The sequence below is a fragment of the Macrotis lagotis genome, chromosome X, assembly GCF_037893015.1.
Source record: "Macrotis lagotis isolate mMagLag1 chromosome X, bilby.v1.9.chrom.fasta, whole genome shotgun sequence".
Lineage (NCBI taxonomy): Eukaryota > Metazoa > Chordata > Mammalia > Peramelemorphia > Peramelidae > Macrotis > Macrotis lagotis.
Window position 1 is genome coordinate 537,536,176 of NC_133666.1, and position 14,016 is coordinate 537,550,191.

Consider the following 14,016-nt stretch of genomic DNA (forward strand, 5'->3'; position numbering starts at 1 on the left):
TATTTAAGTGCTTATTGTATGTGTTAAGACCTGAGGGTACAAATACAAAATAAAGACAGTTCTTTTCAAAGAGCCTACATTCCAAAAGAGTTGGACAATACATAAAGAGAATTGTTGCCCAGGAAAGATAATTTGGACTGGGAATAACTAATCCTCATATAACTCTGAGTTATATGGTATGTGTATATTTTTATAGACCTCTTAGAAATAATAAAATTGTTATAGAACAATTAAGGGTTTTATTCAAGGTCACAAATATGAAACAGGAGATTAGGACAATTATCTGGGGAACTGCAACTTTGGAATAAAAATTGAACTTTTGGCCTGAATAAGCCAGGTCATTTGTTATTTGTTAACATGAGCTGTTGATTTAATAATTAAGCAATATAATCATGCTCCTTATTTTGCCTCTTAATAGCATTTCCATATATATCTATATATCTATATATCTATATATCTATATATCTATATATCTATATCTATATCTATATATATATATAATCTGATCCAATAATAATTTTGAGAAAGGTGGTTCAGCCTCAGGTGCATTTTGCAAATGAAGAAACTGTGACGTGGAACTGTGAATTGACTTATTTGAGGTCACCGATAGACCCAGTCAAGGAATTCAGGATTCCTGGCTGAATCTACCAGGCTTTGGTTCCCCATTTCACTTGAGTTGTGCAGACTCAGTCATAAAACAGGATTAGTTTCTACACATTAGCATAAGTGTAAGTTGGTCACAATAGACTTGAACTTTTTACTCCTTGTCAAATTACCAATGTCCCATGTTACAAACTAGATTTGAATGTTTTAGTAAAATAGAACAAAGAAACTAAGTGATTTCATACATATTTAGACTCAAAAATAATTGACAAAGTGTTTGGAATGAACTTTGTGATGCTTATAGATAATATTTATTTCTGATGGAAAGGAAACAAATATACAATGATGTGATAGGTTTTAAAATACTTTCCAGTACTTGGCAAATACCACCTCATTTGATCCTCACATTAAACATATGAAGTAGGTAGCAGATAGGACAGCTTTCTATTTTGAAGTAGAAATGAAATAAATTTTAAAGGGTTTTTAATCATTATCAGTTGTCTAATAAGTATAATGAGGATCTTAGATCCTGCTGTCATAGGCTTAGAGCTGGAAGTGTTTAGGTATTCCAACTTCTTTATTTTACAGATATCGAAATTGAAATTTAGAGAAATTAAGTTACTTGCCCCAGGTTATACAAGTATAAATGATATCAATGGAATTTGAATCCAGGTCATGAGAATCTGAATTTATTATTCTTTCCACTAAATCACAAGCTTAAAACATTTTTTTTTGAGTGATGGTGGGAAGAAATGTTATTTGTTTCTTTTTTCCCCCATTCTACTCAGGTAAACAAATCCCAAGAAAGTTGGAACAGAAACTAAATCTATCTGACTTTTATATTCATGTGTTGCTATGAATTAGACAAAGGATACTGCATAGTAGGAACTTAATAAATACTTAACACTTTTATTTTTAAGAAATGTAACACAAAAAAGGACTTCCTGTATTTTTAAAGATTACACAAGATACCAACCTTAAATTTTGCAGAAGTCCGGTAGTTCTCTTTCATTTCCTTTGGTTCTATCTAAAATTTACATATAAATGCAATATTAAAAAACCATAGGAATTCTTATTTCAGAATACATAGCCTCAAGTGATTAATTTTAGTTCTGGACTTTTATGGTTCTTAGATTTTTTTGGCAGGCTTTTTTTGGGTGAGAGCTGTTTTCTAGCTCCTATATGTCCTAGTGGGTTGAGGTGGTCAATGAATTGTCAAAAGGAGAGACTAGATCCTGCCCTTCCAATGATTTCCTGGTCTCTCTAAGGTGCTTGGGTTTGTGTCTCTGCTGTGGTAAAATCAGTCTTCTGGATAAGGTGGGGAAATCAAGAAATGCTAAGGCAAAGAGTACTCTTGAACTCTGCCCACCTTTTTTTTTTAAGGTTTTTGCAAGGCAAATGGGGTTAAGTGGCTTACCCAAAGCCACACAGCCAGGTAATTATTAAGTGTTGGAGGTCGGATTTGAACTCAGGTACTTCTGACTCCAGGGCCATTGCTCTATCCACTGTGCCACCTAGCTGCCCCTGCCCACCTTTTTTTTTTTTTCCTGACTTTTGTGTCTAGATGTATTTCCAGCCTGGTCCAACTCCCCAGAGTAGCTCCAATCATTTGAAAAATTACTTGCATTTATTTATATGGCACTTAGTAAGTTATAAAACCCTTTGAATACAAACTGTCTTTGAATCTCCCAACCATTTTAGGAGGTAGGCAATGAAAAATCAGCTCCTCTACTTTACAAATGAGGAAACTGTGGGTGAGAGGTTAAGTGACTTGTCCAAAGACATAGAGCTACTAAGTTTTATACCTAAGATCAGAACCCAGATCTTCTGACTCCTTAATAATCTAAAGAATTTGTAATTGGATATAGAAATCACAGGTCAAATCTTCTGGTGGTTTCCAGTGCCTTCTTTAATTTAAAATGACTTGTAAGAAGACTTGGTACACTTTTTATCTTTACATCTATAGCTCCTCCCACAGAATTTGTCTATATAGATGCTTATTATTTGTTGAATTGAACTGAATGTTGTACAAAAATATAGACAACCATTAGTAAATCTGATGGACTGGATCATAAATGAGAAAATTAATTGCTAAGAGTATGTAAACCATTTCTACTTTGGGGAATTTATTATGGCTGTTATTTCATATGATCATACTATAAATGTAAACATATCTGTATATGTTTACATAAATATAAACATAAGCATATAGGTTTTAAAGTACTTTTGAAATTATCTGGATTAATTTTGCATCATATAAATGTTAGGAACATTACATTGCACTCATTCAAAGCAAGCAAACTCCATAGTTTTTTCCTTTAGAACATTTAACTCCATAGCTTTTATCCCATCTCCAAGTTTCATTGAAATCTGTCAAAAAGTCATACTTCTGACTGAGCCACAAATCAAGCTTAAAGTGTATCTTTGTACCCTTCAGTAGTGTGCCAGATCTGAACAAAATCTGTTATCCCCATGGAAAGCTATTGTGAGCAGACACATGGGAAGTGCTGAGTGGAGAAGTTAAAACAAAGAGCTCACTTTCTGGGGTCAATAACAACATATTCAGCAAATTGTTTCCTTGACTTTGATTCACAGTGCTGTCTATGACCATAAGATTGGATATATGGGTTAAATTCAGTTGAAAATATCCGTTGTGAAATTATATGTGATACTATTTGAGACCAAAATTCAGTATTATTATAAATGACATGTGAACTGACACAAATAACTTGTTTTTAATTTAGAACATCATTTGGTGCTGCCACATAGTAACTATATGAACCTAGCCAAATCACTTAACTTTTCTGAACTTTAGGTTTGTTGTTTTTTTAATCAGTAGAATGGAAGGACTATCTAACTCAGGAAAAGTTGTGAAGAAAGCCCTTGTGAGTTGTTAAGAATAATAGACATTGCTATTATTGACTGTGCAACTCCTTGCAAGTCATTTAACCTTTCATTACCCCAGTTCTCTTCCTTCTCTAAATTGTATAGTAGTTGCCAATCTGCATTAGCAGAGGGTGTTTTCTGAGAGGCCAATGAAATCACAGATCCTGCCCAATTCCTTCCCTTTCCTTCAAGTATATAAATAATATGTCAATAGCTGGAAATATAATAATAGATCAAGTTTAGTATTTATGTAGCAATCTAAAAAAAGTGGATTCTTGGGGCGGCTAGGTGGCGGAGTGGATAAAGTGGATAAAGGCCCTGGAGTCAGGAGTACCTGGGTTCAAATCTGGTCTCAGACACTTAATAATTACCTAGCTGTGTGGCCTTGGGCAAGCCATTTAACCCCGTTTGCCTTGTAAAAAAAAAAACAACCTAAAAAAATAAAAAAGTGGATTCTTGATTCCCCAATGATAACTCACATTTATATACAACCCATATTTGTATAATTTTATGTTTCCAAAACATTTTACCTGTATCGCTTTATTTAATCTTTATCTTTACCCTGTAATGAAGGTAATGTGAATATTATCATCTCCATTTTCCAAATTAGTTAAGTGGAAGGAACTGAAAGAAAAAGTCACCTCAAGGTGTTAGGAAATTAAGATTTCTCTTTTGATAGGAAATAACCTAGTATAGAGCATTTGATGTATCTTACCCGAGAATATTCTAGTTCAAATATCTCCATTCAAATTAATTTCAACCCTGCTTCAGTTGCCTTGAAAATAGATCATTTGATCAAAGACTCTTCAATAGAGATATCCTGAACTAAGTCACTTTAATCTGTTTGCCTCAATTAGCCCTCTCATTTAATACTTACAACAATCCTGGGAAGTGGGTGCTACTTTTATTTCCATTTTAACAGATGAATAAATTGAGGCAAACAGATTAAATTAAAAATACCTGTATAAATTGAAAGCTCAATATAAATCCTAGCTGTTATTACTTTATTGTTAGTAATTTTCTATGACTTTAAGAAGGAAAAAGCCCTTCTCATAAATGTTTGGAAAATCTTGCATCTCGTATTTCTGGCCAGTTTAGTGTCATGTAAGTCTGAAATTAAGGACTTCACGGGTCTCTAAATGTAGATAGAAATTCAGGTTGTACCCTATCCCTGAAAGGTTGTATCATAATACTAGTAATATTCCTAGTGGTCAAGCACAGAATCCAAACTTTGAAAATCAATGCTTGTGTGACCTTGGTCAAGTTATCAGATTACTCGGGACAGGCATTGTTAACCCTTTTTTGTGTTGTGTACCTCTTTTTTTCCCTACACAGACTGCTGAAGTCTAGGAACATCTCAGGTATTTTTAAATACATAAAATAAAACACATAGGATTACAAAAGAAATCAATGATATTAAGCTAATTAACTCATATCATTAACTTTTTTGCTTTTGTTTTTTGCAAGGCAGTGGGGTTAAATGACTTGTCCAAGGTCACACATTTAGGTAATTATTAAGTGTCTGAGACCGGATTTAAACTCAGGTTCTCCTGACTCCAAGGCTGGTGCTCTATTCACTGCATCACCTAGCTGCCCCCACCTTTGAACTATTTTAAATGATAGAAAGCATTGCATTTCTTGTGACACAAAGCAAGTAGTTTCTACCCTGTATTAGTAACCCATGATAATGCATTTTAAATAGGTCCTGCAGAATGTGTTTTTGTAGGTTATTTTTCTTGGCTGTAACTCTCCATTGTGTGCAAAGGCCTCTTAGAAAATTGAAAATAAAAGCCTTTCCTTACTGATTTTGTCATTTTCCATTTGTCAAACATTGATTTCCCCCTCTTGTGTGTTTAATGGGGGCTGAAATTAGCATTCTTTTTTGTTTATTTTTGTTTATTTTTTATTTGTACACTCTCATCATCATTCTTCAAACTGTCAGTGAGCTCTGGGGATATCTTTGCCGAGTTAACTAATACTCTGGAGCTAGTAGAAAGAATGCATTGGATTCTTAATGTTGACTTGTTATGCTACATTGCCTACTGTTGAGTATATATATATATGGTCCTAAAATTATAAGATTTCAAAATTTTGTCCATCTTGACTTCATATGGAAGTTCTCTTACATGATATTGGGTTAAGGAGACTACAGTGCTATTACAGGTAATCCTTACTTTTTGACAAATGCCTCATTTCTAGATAGAATATTCACACACCAAGTAAGATTATTTATATAAAAAAATAAAAATAATAATAAAATAATGATAAGTGGGGGGGCAAACTATGGGAAGGGGTTCAAATACTGACTGCAATCTGTTTTTGTATAGTGAGCTAAGAAAGTTATTTCTTCCACATTACTGGGGTTAGGGAAATGACTTTCCCTCAATATGGAAAATCTGTGTAGAAGTTTTTGGTCCTCCATTCATAACAGAGAAGAAATCTGAGTTTTTTGCTTTTTCTTTTATGTGGTATTTATTGCAAAATTTGAGTTGAGTATTTGATCATAGGCTCTGTATCATCTGCTGGCCTTCATGTGTCATTTGTGACTTTGACAAAACTCCCCCAAACTTCATTTAATTTCTTATGCTGGACTGGGTTAGAGCAAAACTGTAATGGAGAAAGTCATGATGTGGAAGGAATAACTAGATTTTACAATTAAATAAAGTTTTATTTGACAGACAAACAAAAATGGGCAAGGCCAGATCTGAACCTCAGGCAATAGTTTGTTATTGTTATAATATTAGTCCGACTGTGGGAATTTTCCTACCATTTTCCACTTACAATTTTGTCTCCTTCTCTTAAAAATTCCAATCTGGGCTGGATTATCAGCATGTCACACAAATATATGATATCACAGATGATGTCAGTTAGAAGCCAGTATCTCATGTTGTTTGGTGTTTGACAGGGAAAAGCTAGGCGCATTGGAATAAACCAGCAGTTCCAGTTATAAGCAATAGTGACTAACAAGAGCCACAAGACATAGGAAATGTCTAGGAAAAAAAAAACCAGACAAAACAAACAATATAATTGGCACCAAGTTAACATTCTACTATTATCTTTTATTTTTGGTTTGGAATAGGAGGGGATTTCCATCCCAGAAATACAAACTAATTATTATTATTATTATAAATATCTGGCTTTTTAGTTCAATTCTTCATTTATATAATATATATAATATATAATATATATAATATATATAATATATACATTCTGTATACATGTATATGCATTTATGATATAGAGAGCTTTTAAAAAAAGACTACTAAATTGCCTTATTTTTCCTTCATCTGTGGAAACTTCCTTCTATTTCTTACTACCTCTTCAGGAGAAGCTATGGATCATGGCAAGATCAAGGAAAATCTAGGAGCAGACCATGGAAGATCCACTAATTGACATAACTGCATTCATTTCCTTGTTTGGTCACTAGACTGAAGAACAGCTCTGAGTAGGTGGCAAGGGTATGGACTATCGAAAGGAGAGATTGATACTGGGGATGAAGCAGTCCATTAATGCTTCCTATAGCTCCCCAGTTCATTGATCTTACCTTATTAGCTTGAAGAAGAAAAAAAAAGTGGTACATTTTAAAGGAATCATTGGCAGTGTTTATCCACTAAAGACATAACAAAATGTAAATGAAAGAGTACTAGCTTTGTTGCCAAAAGATTTGAGGTTAAGCCTTGCTACTATTACCAAAACTTAATTCCTGTATACCTTGGGTACTTCATTTTTTTGTCTTTAGGTATTAATTTCCTTAACTGTCAAATGAAGAAACTGGACAAAACAATTTTTAAAAGGGCTTTTCTAAATTTTTTTTGAGTCTTAACTAGTGTTTTATTTGATTGAGAGAATTTCCGTATAACAACTCATAACTTTAGAGAGTCTCCTGGGGGTATTATGTATTTAAGCGACTTTTCCACAGACACCCAGCTATGTCAGAGTTAGGACTTGAATCCAGATCCTTTTGACTGCAAGACTGACCCTCTATCCATTATACAAAACTGCCCCATAATGAGATCAAAAGATCTTAGATTTAAAGCTGAAAGACTGCTTATCATACATCTAGTTCAATTCCTTCATTTGATAGATGATGAAACTGAGACAGTTTTCTATTTGAAGCAATTAAGGTAGATAACCTTACCTAGATTTACCTCTTGCAAGTCTTTATGAGTGCAATACATGATCTCTTATGGGTCCATGAGTAGAAAAAAATAATGCTTTACTCTATATGAAGTTCAAATGTTTCATTTTTAAAATCTCAGTGCCTAATATAATACTTGACCTTAATAAATGCTTGTTAGGTGATAAATTACTGACAGTTGATTTTTGTTTTGTTTTTGTATTTGCAAGGCAATGGGGTTAAGTGACTTGCCCAAGGTCACACAGCTAGGTAATTAAGTATCTGAAGGGATTTGAACTCAGGTCCTCTTGACTTCAGGGCTGGTGCTCCATCCACTGCTCCATCTAGCTGCCCCTGACAGTTGATTTTAGTGCAGATGCCTCCTGTTTACCTGTTTGTGAATCTATACTGGTTGGCAATTTCATCTTCTTCAGATAATCTTTCATTGGAACGTTCTTGAATTTGCAACACAGCATGTCACAGTAGTGCTCCTGTTCTTCCTTAGCTTCATCTTCTCCTGGGTGGGGAGAAGGAACTGCAGGTGCAGCTTACCATGCCATGAAAAAAGAGAAAACCTTTCTCAAGGTCATATGTGATTTTTTTCTCTGCCTTCTCCATTCTATACTTCATATAGTTGCCAAATTAATATTCCTAAAACAAAGATCTGACTGTGACATCCTTTATCCTCCATCACTGATTACCAATGACTCTATTGGATTTAAGATAAAATACAAACTTCTCAGTAGAGCATTCAAAGTCTTTCACTATCTGGCCTCCACCTATTTTCCTAGCATTATTTTTTAAAATATTTTTTTATTTATTTTTGAACTCAAATAAGCATTTCCATAACATGGTATAATAAAAAGATGATTGCTTATGAAATTGTAAATCTCTTATGTACAACTTGCTATTCCTTTTAAATATATAATAAGATTGTCATGTAAATTTTCTTTTTCCCTTTTTCTTATCTTCTCCCATATGTTCCTAGAGATAGCTTCCGTTAGAAACAAATATATCTATATGTAAAATCCTTCACTAATCACTTCTTTTTCAGATTCAGATATTATTTTTCTTCATATGTACTATGTAGTTAATTTGGGTAAATGACTCAGTCACTCACAGTTGTTCGCATCTCTTCACACACTATCTGTTCCATTCAAAATATTCTATTAACTGATATCTGGATAGGAAGGATGTCACCTCCTTCCTCTTTACCTTTGAAATTAAGCAATCACTCTTTTTGGGAATATGCTTCTTCCTTCACTGAGACAAATGTAGAATCTTCAGCTTCCTTCAAAAAACAACTCAAGGACTGCCTCCTTCACCAGGCATTTCCTGATCCCCTCGTTTTTATACTATCACTATTTTGAATTAATTTATATATTACTTTGCATATCTTTATATTTACTTTTATTTCTATTCCCTTCCTTCCTCCTCCTTGAGGAAAGGAACTTTTATTTTTGTCTTTGTATAATCAATATTTTATGAAAGGAATTGAATTTTTATATACTCAATTGAATACATTAATTATCTCTTGAAGACATACACCATGCCTAATACTATGCTAAGAAGTGAGAGTGGTAGGTAGGTAAAAGGGTAGGTAAGTACTTAAGAGAGAGAGAGAGAGATAGAATAATTTCTACTTGGGAATATTCTAAATATGGCCTGTCTATAAAACATTTTTTTTAGTTTTTTGCAAGGCAAATGGGGTTAAGTGGCTTGCCCAAGTCCACACAGTGTCTGAGGCTGGATTTAAACTCAGGTACTCCTGACTCCAGGACTGGTGTTCTATCCACTATGCCACCTAGCTTCCCTTATAAAACATTTCTTAAAGTACATTTGGCTTTAATTTTCCTCTGGCATTATACTTTGATTAAAAAAAATACTTACTAGCTTTGGGACTGACTTCAGGGGAAGACAAATCCCCTTCTTCCAACTTTTTCTTGTAATAGGCTGTCCTTTGACGCATCTTCATAGCAAATTCCCGGAGCTGAGTTTCAACATACTTACTTGCAATGAGGTTCTGATGTGGCTTTTTACCTTGGCTATTTAAGCAAAGAGAAAAGGTGCTTAGAGATGGACCTTTGAAGGGGTATATCAAGAGAAAAACACATGATCTCTCCAATAGACTGTATCTTCTTTAAATATTGATTTACTCTCACCATTATTGAAAAGATCTTTTCTAATGGCAAGTTTGTTCTGAAACACTCCTGGTCTAATAAAATTCTGCCAATAGGAAACTGACACTTTGAAAGGAACAACAATTGGGTTAGAACAACAGACTTCTAGAACTGATAATTTTAGGTTTCGCTGTGTCTACACTCCTTTTGTAAGGAAATTGAAATCTAGAGAGGTTGTGACCTGTACCATGTGACAGGTCACAAAACTAGTTGGTTTTGGTTGGTATGTGAAACTGGTTTTCTGACTGCCAGTCCAGGGTTCTGGAATGTCCCACATTCTTTGTGGTCCTGGAGTAGCAATGCTCCTATATGCAAATTGCCCTCTAATTCTGACACAGTAGAAGTGAAAATAATGAATCCTATAAATTATAGTCGATATTCTTTCTTAGACTTTGTTTCAGAAAGAGGGGAATACATTAACAATAAACTATTTAGTCCAGGATTATTCTATAATACATAATTTTGTAATGATTATAAGTTTCATGATTAATTATTTCTGTGCCTCCATCAGCACCTAGAATGATGCTTTGCACATAGTAGATGCTTATTTAGATATGGATGAATGAATCAGTGAATGAAAGATCTTCCTTCCTTCTATCATAGACTCCCTCCCTCCTTTCTCCCTCCCATTCTTCTTTCCTTCCTTCCTCTCTCCCTCCCATTCTTCCTTCCTTCCTCCTTCCTTCCTTCCTTCCTTCCACCCCTCCCATCCTTCCTCCCTGTCTCCCTCCCAGGGGGTGGATAGGGGTGATTAAAAAAGAGGGCAGATTAAGAGAAGCAGAGGTTATTTAGAAGAAAAATAGACTTTTGAGGAGGGACATGATTAAAAGAAAGGGAAAAAGAAAAAAAATGGATGAAGGGAAATAGTAATCATAACTGTGAATGTGAAGGGAATGAACTTACCTATAAAAAGAAGTAGATTGCAGAATGGATTAGAAAGCAGAAACCAGTAATATGTTGTATATAAGAGACACACATAAAACAGAAAGTCAGACAAAAATTAAAATTAAGACCTGGAGCAGAATCTAATATTCTTCAGGTAAAGTAAAAAAAAAGGCAGATGTAGCAATGATGATCTTAGACAAAGCAAAAATAGACCTAATTAAGAAATATTCAGGTAAACCACATTATACTAAAAGATACCATAGACAATAAGGTTCCATTAAGCATTTTTACATTAAATTTTTTTGATAAAACCTTCATATCTAAAATTAATGTTGAATGTAGAACTGAGCCAAATTTAAAAAAAAATTAAGAGCCATTTCTAACTTGATAAATGTTCAAAAGATATAAACAAGCAGTTTTCAGAAGAAGAAATTAATGCTATGTCATATGAAATGTTCTAAATCACTATTGATTAGAGAAATATAAATTAAAATAACTTTGAGTCACCATCTCCTACCAATCAAAACTGGAGAGGATAAGGAAAAGATATGTACACTCATGATCTGTTAGTGGAGTAGTGAACTGATCTACCAACTATGCCCAGAAGACTATAAAATTGTGTATACTCTTTGATGCAGCAATACCACTAATAGGTCTGCATCCCAAAGAGATCAAAGAAAAAGGAAAAAAGATGTATCTGTCTGTCTATCTATGTATCTATGTATCTATGTATCTATCTATTTAAATATTTATAGCAGCTCTTTTTATGTGATTGCCAAGGATTGGAAAACAAGGAGATGATCTTCAGTTGGGGAATAACTGAACAATTGGGATACACGATTCGGATGGAGTACTATTGTGCTATAAGAAATGACAAGGAGGGAGGTTGTTTCCAAAAAAACAAAACAAAACAAAATATGGTAAGTACCATGTGTGAACTGAGCAGAACCAGGAAATCATTATGCATAATATCAGAAATTGATCAATTATGGAAGATTTGACTATTCTGTTCCATACAATGATCAAGACAATTTCAAAGAAATCATGATAAAAAATATCTACTTCCAGAATTAGAGAACTGATGAACTCTCAGTGTCAATTGAAGCATAATTTCCTCATTTTATTTTTTCTTGCTTTTTTTTTGGAAATAGGGTTAATACAGAAATATATTTTGTGTGATTTCAGATTGTATAATTGATTTCACATTGTTTGCCTTCTTAATAAGGGAGGAGATGAGAAGGAGAAAGAAAATTTGGAACTCAAACTTGAAAAAGAAAAGAATATTTAAAATAAAGAAATAGATTAAAATGTTTAAAAAACAAATATGCAGATTAAAAAGTTATCATTTAGCTGCCTGTTTGCATTCAAGATACAAGGACTGTCAAAAATTAGAGGGATGATCCAAATCTATAAGATGAACATGAATAAGATTGAATATAAATTCTTTCATTTGGTTTCCAAAATCAACTTCATGAGTACAGAGTGAAGTAAACATGACTTAACAATAGAAAAAGTCTAAAGGTCTTTGTTAGGGGACCAGAAACTCCATATGAGTCAGTATTGTTGTAGCCAAAAAGCTAATAAAATTGTCAGTTGTATCAAGAGAAGAATAGTGTCCAGAATTAGGGACGTGATTGTCTGGATTTATTCTATCCTAGTCAGGCCAAAAAAAGAGTGTTATAATTAATTCTGCATGTAGGAAGCATATTTGGAGTACATCCAAAGAAAGGTGACCAAGATATTTAGATATGAGCACGTAGCTCCAGTAACCAAACAAATAGAGAAAGAATAAAGTTAAAGGCTTGATAAAAAGGAAAATTGGAGCCTCTGCTCTAATGTTCTAATTCTCTCTCTCTAGTCTCTCTCTCTCTCTCTCTCTCTCTCTCTCTCTCCTTCTCCCTCTGTCTGTCTTTCTGGCCTAAGACCCATTCACCCCCTTCAGTAGATTGAAATGGTTTCTCAAAAAGAATGTCACCTTCATGATGCTGCAACTCAACCTCAGGGTCATAAGTGTAACTTTCTTGTGGGAAAATGTCTCATAATATTTATATAGCATCTACCCTGTGAAAGTGCTTTACAAATATAAACACATTTGAACCTCAGAATAACCCTGGTTATTCTGGTATTATTACTCCCATTTTATAGTTGAGGAAACTGATGCAGGAATTAAGTGACTTGTCCAGGATCATACAACTAGTGTTGTGCATCTGAACTCGTCTTTCTGATTTCATGTCCAATATCATCCACTGCTATAAATTAGCTGCCTGTTTATTATCATGATTCTCAGCTCCCAGAATTAAGGCTTTCCTGAAATCAGATTAACTTTCCATATCTTCAGACCCCTGACTGCTTTGGCAGTTTCTGTGCTCTGTCTTTGGTAAGCAGTTTCTTTTCCTGGCTTCTTTGAATCTTTTCAGTTGACTTGCACTGTAATTTCCAATCCCCCCTTCAATTCTCTCCCAAGTTATTATTCCAGCATCATTTACTTTCTCTTCTTCACCATTTCAACCTTTTAATGAACTCTTTTCTCTTGAGTCCTTTGCCCCCTTAGCCTATGGTTGATTTTGCCCTGCCAACCTCAGTCTCCATCATTCCCACCATTTGAACCTTTGAATGTGTTGCTGAATGGAGATGGAGAAACTCATGCAATTGGGTTTTTTGTTATTTAAAAGACAGTGGGGTTAAGTGACTGGCCCAAGGTTATACAGCTAGGTAATTATTAAGTGTCTGAGGTCAAATTTGAACTCAGGTCCTCCTGACTCCAGGTCCATTGCTCTATCCGCTGAGCTACATAGCTGCCCCATCATGCAATTGTTTTGATTGGGTCCATTATAAATTAAAGTTATGTAGGCTCAATTGGACCCTCACTTCCACTAAGCAATCTAATTATGCTACTCTCCACAAACCTTTTCATTTTCTTGTCCTACCCCAATCTCTCTGCTACCTCCAATCTTGCATCTCCAAAGCCTTTCAGACATCTCAAAATGAATTTTTGGTAGACATCTTAAAGCTAACATGTCTAAACCAGAATTCAGTATCTTTCTTCCTAAACCCTCTTCCCACTCCAAAGTTCCCCATTATTCATGAGGGCACCACTGTCCTCTCAAACTCACAACTGTAGAAGACAACATCATCTTCCCAGATCCACAGGCTCAAAATCTAGAAGTCATTCTCAACTCCTCACTTTTTCCTCACCTCCATATCCAGTCTTGAGCATACCCTCCTTCTCTCCTCTGACATTACCTTTACTCTATTATAAATCCTCATTACCTTATTCTTGGTTTATTGTAATAGCCTGCTGGTTGGTCTGTCTGCCTTTCCCCACTCCACTGTTTTCCATTTAAC

At 34.4% G+C, this 14,016-nt stretch overlaps 1 protein-coding gene across 1 annotated transcript in view; it reads right to left on the minus strand.

Moving 5' to 3' along the window:
* CNGB3 (cyclic nucleotide gated channel subunit beta 3) overlaps positions 1-14,016 on the minus strand; it is a 140,507-nt gene that overhangs the window by 81,596 nt on the left and 44,895 nt on the right. The window contains exons 2-5 of the mRNA XM_074206446.1: positions 9,497-9,651; positions 7,998-8,153; positions 6,271-6,479; positions 1,580-1,630 (exon numbers count right to left, since the gene is read on the minus strand). Of these exons, the coding sequence (XP_074062547.1) occupies positions 1,580-1,630; positions 6,271-6,479; positions 7,998-8,153; positions 9,497-9,651 (571 nt within the window). The remainder of the gene's footprint in view (positions 1-1,579; positions 1,631-6,270; positions 6,480-7,997; positions 8,154-9,496; positions 9,652-14,016) is intronic.